This window comes from Solanum stenotomum, chromosome 8 (assembly GCF_019186545.1).
Source record: "Solanum stenotomum isolate F172 chromosome 8, ASM1918654v1, whole genome shotgun sequence".
Taxonomy (NCBI): Eukaryota; Viridiplantae; Streptophyta; class Magnoliopsida; order Solanales; family Solanaceae; genus Solanum; species Solanum stenotomum.
Genome location: NC_064289.1, coordinates 6,937,306 through 6,944,026, shown reverse-complemented (window position 1 = coordinate 6,944,026; position 6,721 = coordinate 6,937,306). Strand labels below are relative to the sequence as shown.

General features: G+C 33.4%; 1 protein-coding gene across 1 annotated transcript; it reads left to right on the top strand.

Annotated features, from left to right (window-relative positions):
- Positions 1-1,339: 1,339 nt before the first annotated feature.
- LOC125873342 (anaphase-promoting complex subunit 11-like) lies at positions 1,340-6,456 on the top strand. Its single transcript, XM_049554254.1, has 4 exons — positions 1,340-1,473; positions 1,595-1,683; positions 2,359-2,477; positions 5,712-6,456. The coding sequence occupies exons 2-4, from the start codon at positions 1,655-1,657 to the stop codon at positions 5,825-5,827; spliced, it is 264 nt and encodes an 87-aa protein (XP_049410211.1). The 5' UTR covers positions 1,340-1,473; positions 1,595-1,654; the 3' UTR covers positions 5,828-6,456.
- Positions 6,457-6,721: the final 265 nt, after the last annotated feature.

Below are 6,721 nucleotides of genomic sequence, written 5' to 3'. Positions count from 1 at the left end.
GTCCAAAAGTTCATTTTTTTTAAAAAAAGTCTAAGGGTATCTCCAACCCTAAACTCTCCAAATATAGAATTTTATATTTTCTCAGACAATCAATCCAACCCAACTCTCTAAAAATGAATCATTTTCTCTCTCTTCAATATTATATTATTATTTATATTTCTATTTCATTTTCTTATTTCATAATATAAACCTTTCTTTTTTTTCTTCAAAATAATCACTCTATATAATTTTCATGTAATATAAAATTATTACTTTTCAAATTTTGTATTTAATATAAAATTATATTTTATTCTAAAATTTTAAAGAACAACTACAAATAATTGAAATAGAGAAATCAACAAACACAACCGCATTCACAAGCACAACAATTCTCTAGATCATACACTATTTTTTTCCGAATATTGTTAAATCTGAAAATGACCAACCGGATTACTAAATTATTGTTGTGATTTTTAAAATTATTATGTTATGTATTGTATTGTTATCTTGTATATAAATTATTATGTCATTTATTGTATTTTTAAAATGTTGTATTACATTCTTTTATTTTAAAAGAATTACGAATATTAGAAATTTAATTAATTGTCTTATATGAAAAATAATATGTTAGTTACAAATAATATAAATAATATTAAACTAATGAAAAAGTGAAATAGAGAATAGAGAGTTTTTTAGAGGGTGATTGGAGATCCAGTTCTCTATTTTACTCTCTAAATATAGAGAATGAAGAGTAAAGTAAAGTGGGGTTGGAGATGATCTAAAGGGTGAAATGAGAGAGAAATATTGAAAATACTTTTGAGTTTATTTTTATTCCACATTGAGGATAAAATAACGATCTTGAAATAACTAATATTGGGATAATTAATTATGAAATAACATAATCTTCAATCAAACAAGTCTAAAGGGTGAAATAAGAGAGAAAATATTTATGAGCTTGACACAAGTTATTAGTTTCATCTCTGAACTATTGACAGACTTAAAAATATTCATTACTTTACTAACTAAACTTAGATACACAAAGCATGAGGCTCTTAATAAAAAAACTGAGAGAAAAGTTGAAAACACTTTTAAACTTGATGAGAATTTAGAGGTGTATTTCACTCATGTTGCAAGATCAGGGGTATATTTAAGTTCAGTTAGTCAAGTAAGAAAATATTTTAAAAGCTTTCAATAATTCAGGATGAAACTAATAATTCACGTCAAATTTAGAGGCGTTTCCAATACTTCTAATAATTTTGAAATAACTTGTTCTCTAACCAAACGAGCCCTAAAATCATTAACGGGCCATGTGAGTTGTAAGATATGGCTAGTTCAGTCTTGCTTCCAAGGCAGGCCCATATCATATTTTTCACTAGTTTTTCCGCCATTTTCAAAGTTCGTGTAAAGCCCTAAAAAGAAAGATAATTTCAGTTCAATTTTCACCCAGAAACTCATAATCCATAGATTAACGCATCAATTTTGTCTCAGAAAAAAGTTAATATCTCTTCCAAATTACTTTTTTTGTGAAGAGAGTTTTCAATTTTCATTTTAGTATAGAATTTAGAATTTCCATTTTCATGGCCTTACCAATTTTTTTGTGGTCTTGATATTGCAGAGAGCGAGCCAATGAAAGTCAAGATTTTGCGTATCCTTTGGTGGTTATTTCACTGATGATATGAAATGTACAAATGAAGGCTATGAAATGTATATATGTAAATTTCATTGGAGCAGATTAAAGTGCAGTGAATTATAGCAAATGTTAGGAAATAATTTCTGTTATGGAAACATATTTTTACAGTCTAAATATGCAACTAGTTTGATTCCCACTTCGTAGGATTACATTGGATATGTTGTTGTTGTAAATATGTAATTAGTGATTGGATATGCCTTATCATGTGATCTTGGGATTTTAATATCATTGAGTTCTGAATTTTGGTGGAGAATGTAGAGCCATTGAACTTCTTAGGATTACAAAGAAGCATTCTCACTAGCCCTTTGGTCTTTTTCCTCTGAAAATCTACTTTTTTTGAAAATAAGTTATTAGGTTTGAACCTTTCACCTCAACTGTGACTTCAATTTATATTCCATCGATTATTTCATGTTTTTATGAGGTGTAGAAGTGCATGTTCTAATTTTGTTAAGTAAATGGAGTGTAAGCTTTATGTTTCAAGTTGGTTAGATGCTTTGACAGAAGGATATGTTGTGATATTTCTTTGGGATATAGACTATATCATGAATTTTCCCTTAACCAGTTCTGTTGTGTTTTTTGCTGGGATCGTGAATAGAGTATGTCCTCTTCATGGCATTTGGTATTTAATAGTTGTCTGACTTTAGACTACATGATGTGATTACTGCATCTTACTTCCTTGTGTATTACAGATGGCACACCGTTGCTTCATGGACATGGGACGCTCAAGATGAAACTTGTGGTATATGCAGGATGGCTTTTGATGGTTGTTGTCCTGATTGCAAACTCCCTGGTGATGACTGTCCACTAAGTAAGCCTGTTTATCTCTCACTGATAATTTTCTCAGCAAGTTACTGAATCACCATTCACATGTAAACCTAGTGTATCTGCATATACAATGAGTCACACCAATTCTAATATATTTACATGGATAAAATATTATGTTTTGTAGATTTCATATCGTTAGTGCCTTTTATGTCTGTACATTGATATGTATTTGCACTTTCAACTTTGAGATACATTATTGAAGCAATTGATGAAACAATTCAAGCATCAGAAAATTTTGGTTCCTAGACTTTTCGTCTGTGCCTTCCAATTGAGGTTATAAGTCTGCTGCACTATCTTTCCAAGAGTAAAAAGAAAAATGTGATTGTGCATTCATTTCATCATGTATTTGACAAAATGGGAAAAAATCCTCCTGCCTTAGTTTACGAGGTTTACATATTTCTATAATTGATGTTACTCATGAGCACAAGGAATGGTATAAAGTGTTCCTTGATAATATTATAGTCCTTCATTCTAGTGTTACCTATCACTGTCCTTCTGGATGGTAAAACTAGTTTTAGTTCGTTTGATTTGGTTGTAAGACTGGAAATGATAAAGTAAAGGGTACAACTTTTGGATACAAAGTAGGTGGGTTACTGAAAACATTGATATTCTCAAAACTTAGCTCTACAATCTATATAAAATCCCTTCAAGCTACGGTACCTTGTTTAAGCACTCAACGGAAAGAAGAATACTACTTTAATTGCACACTGTTTCTATTACTGTACTTACCTTAGTACACCACTTTCATTAAGTCTTGTGTTTTTCAGGGGTCTTTTTAGTTTGATTTCATTACTTAACACCTAGTCAGTGTCGAAGGAATTTGCAAATGATGTATATGAACCAAAATGGGCCATCCACATGCATCAAACGACTTTGATCACTATAGAAACATGTTATTTTCTCTTTACCAAAAATATGAATAAACAAGAAAATAACTTTTAATATTTCTACACAGTGGCGGATCTAGAAATTTTGTATCATGGGTGCTCAACTATTTTTAGCCCGGAAATTGCTACATATAATGGGAGCTCAGTTAATATATTTCAATACATTTCTAAATTTTGTACATAAATAAGAATGTTGACACAAAAGGTAGTGGGTGCTTAAGCACCCATAAGTGACTACATAGGTCCGCCACTGTTTCTACACCATACTACTCTGAAACAATCTTTATCTTTTGTTCCATAAAGTACCAAAGAGGCATAGTAATGTTTCTCAGGCTACCCTCCTTTAACTGTTGATATCTGATGTGAGAGCCGTTGGCCCTAGCCCCTATGAAGCATAAATGCTTGTCTTGCCAGCAGGATTTTATAAATTGTCTCGCCCTATACCCCCATCTCTTCTCTTCCATAAACCGAGAGGCATTAGAATCAGCCTCTCTTGCTAGCAGGATTTCAATAATCCCAAGAGAAAGTAGTTTACATTGGTAATTTTGTTTTATTCTATTAATAACTTTATCCTTAATTTTTTTTGATAATCATGGTGTCCAGGCCAGCTTGCGGGCACCTCGACTAATTCCATGAGATACCTGTTACCTCCCACCCGCAACAACTACCACGTAACTCTTCCACCAAGGCTCAAATATATGGGAAAATCACCGAGTGTTTGTGTTTCTGTCTCCGCTGGAATTTGAACCGGAGACCTCATGGTTCTTCTCCCACTTCATTGATCACTAGGCCACACCCGTGGGTGCTCTCACTGTTTCTTATCCAACTTCAAGGAAATTACATATCCAATATGTATTGCAGAAAAAAGTGGCAAATAAATATGCATGGATATTAAGAGAAGTACTCTTAAGAATCAAACAAACATTAGTGAGAACTATTGAGAAGTTGTGATTTTCTGAGAACTCCTACATCTATGGGAACTTATTTAAGTCATTACTGGCACATGAAGTCTATCTTCATCCCTAAAACCAAATTTGATCTCTAACATGCATAAAGGTTAAAGTTGGTGATACAGTGTGATTATTCAATCTTCTGTCAGAGTAGATAGACATTATTTTTCATGGAGAAAAGCATGATTCAATACCACAAGCGTCTCACAGCTTGGACAAATCAAATGGATACTTAACAATTTGTTTTCAAATTTGAGTCAGCAATATGAGCTAGTCATAGAAAGATTTAGTCAAGAACTGAAATGCTCTGTAGCACAGACATATTGTTTGCTAATACTGATTCTCAAAAAATACAAGATTCTTGACGAGTATTTGTACTCTTTATCTTTTTGTTGACAGCTTATGGTGAAAATATTTGACCAAAATACTCAGTAAGCTGCAAAGTTACACCCTATATTAACAATTATCTTCAGAGTCTCTTTCAAAGCGTGTATTTTAAAAGGTTCACTTGTGTTAACTACAAATTCATAAGGGGAGAAAAGCTGTCCTGAGAAAGTCTCCGTTGGCACATTTAAACATGCAAGAAACAGAGATGATGCAGTGGAGGATAATTGGGCAGCTCCAGATGTATCACAAGTTTCAATTGTAAAGTTGTCTCTAGTACAACTACTAACAATCTTATGTGGACAAAACAAAAACTCTTATATGATCATGACGTTGTCTCTGTTCAGAGACCATGTGAAATCTGCACCTTCTTTATACAATTTTCCTGTACTTAAGAAAAAAAGTGAATTCTTTACTTACCTTTGCATCCTAAACTCACAAACCCTTAGCCTTGACCACCCTTAAAACCCAAAAAGAAAATACAAGGGAGAAAAAAGTAAGTCTTTGGTATCTCTCTATGGCTCTACAAGGCTGGTATAAAAGAGGATGAAACATGCCCACCCAAGCTGAATTTGGGAGTGGCAAAAGGCCATGGTTTTACAGGCTATACTCAAGTTTTTGTCAGCAGTAGTAGTAAGTTAACCAGAATGATGCCTTTTACTTACGGGCAATACCAGAAGGGAGAAGGGAGTAGTACCTTGCAACCAAACTTGCTGAAAACACCAAGGTTAAGCAAGATGATTGCCAAAAGAATGTCCACCGGTCATTTTGCTGTATTTCATTTTCCCCTTCTGACTATTTCTTAACAAATTCAGATTAAATGTTAATTAAACAGCAAATTAGGAGTGTCACTGGATTTTGAAAATGAGGAAGACTTGACGTTTGATTTTTTGATATGGTTAGGGTTCATAATCTTTTGTGGATGGTATTGACATGACCTCTCAGGAGTCTGGCCCCCTTTTTTTTTATCTTTTGATAATTTACTTGTCTTTGCAGTATGGGGTGCTTGCAACCATGCATTTCATCTTCATTGTATCTTGAAGTGGGTGAATTCTCAATCTGGTCAAGCACATTGTCCCATGTGCCGTCGTGAATGGCAGTTCAAAGAATGAACAAAGATGATGGTAGTAGAACGAATGAATTCAAAATTTAAGTCCACAACTAGGATTTTATGTTTCATGCCTCTTGAGCGAAGGGGTAAAAATTGCTTGCTTTCTATTGATATATTTCAGTAATACAGTGTCTGTGTGTGATAGAATGATATTATAGCGAGCATAGTTGTGTTCATCCCGATATACAATTATCAGTTTAAGCCTTTATGGCCAAGAATAGGTAGTGTATTTGTATCAGCCTTGGAAACAGGTGTTGGAGTTCTACGAGCCATGCCATCGATCCGGATTCTTTAACTGAGATATTCTTCTATCTGAAGATGGCAAGATTCAAGCTTAGCTTATGGATGCAGCTTCTTATATTCTTTATCTGAGAGATGTGAAAACCAAACAACTGGTTTTTTATGATATGTAAGTTGGCAGCATGTTGTATAAACGTGAGACTCATTAAATTAGTGGTCATTGTTGGGCACAAAATCTGGTGTCAACGTGTGTGTATTAAATAAAAAGACATGGGCAAGTAGTCCATGTGTATGAGTCAGCTTTTTTTATAAGGGTACGTAGTGCTTTTGTACTATCTTTCTGACTAAAAGCAGATTTGGTTGCTACTGCCTAAAGCAAAGCAACTTCTCTGGCAGCAAACTATTCCTTTATTACTATTCTTGCTTAGGTAGAGGGTCAGCTGCTGACATTTGCCCTCTCTTTTTATTTTTTCCTTTTTTTGTGGTGCTATCGTTTTCATTGTTACCAAAATGAATTGAATTTCTTGACACAATTAATTTCATACATCATTTAAGTAATAGTTGAGAACTACGACGTGACATAACATAACAGCTTCCATCGTGCATAAACATTGGAAACAATAAATAGAGTGATAGGTACATGAAATTCGATGAA

Coding starts and splice junctions, on each gene's coding strand:
- LOC125873342 (XM_049554254.1), top strand. CDS start 1,655: ATGAAATGTACAAATGAAGGCTATGAAAT. Junction 1,684..2,358: donor ACAAATGAAGGCTATGAAAT/GTATATATGTAA, acceptor TGTGTATTACAG/ATGGCACACCGTTGCTTCAT. Junction 2,478..5,711: donor TGGTGATGACTGTCCACTAA/GTAAGCCTGTTT, acceptor TTGTCTTTGCAG/TATGGGGTGCTTGCAACCAT.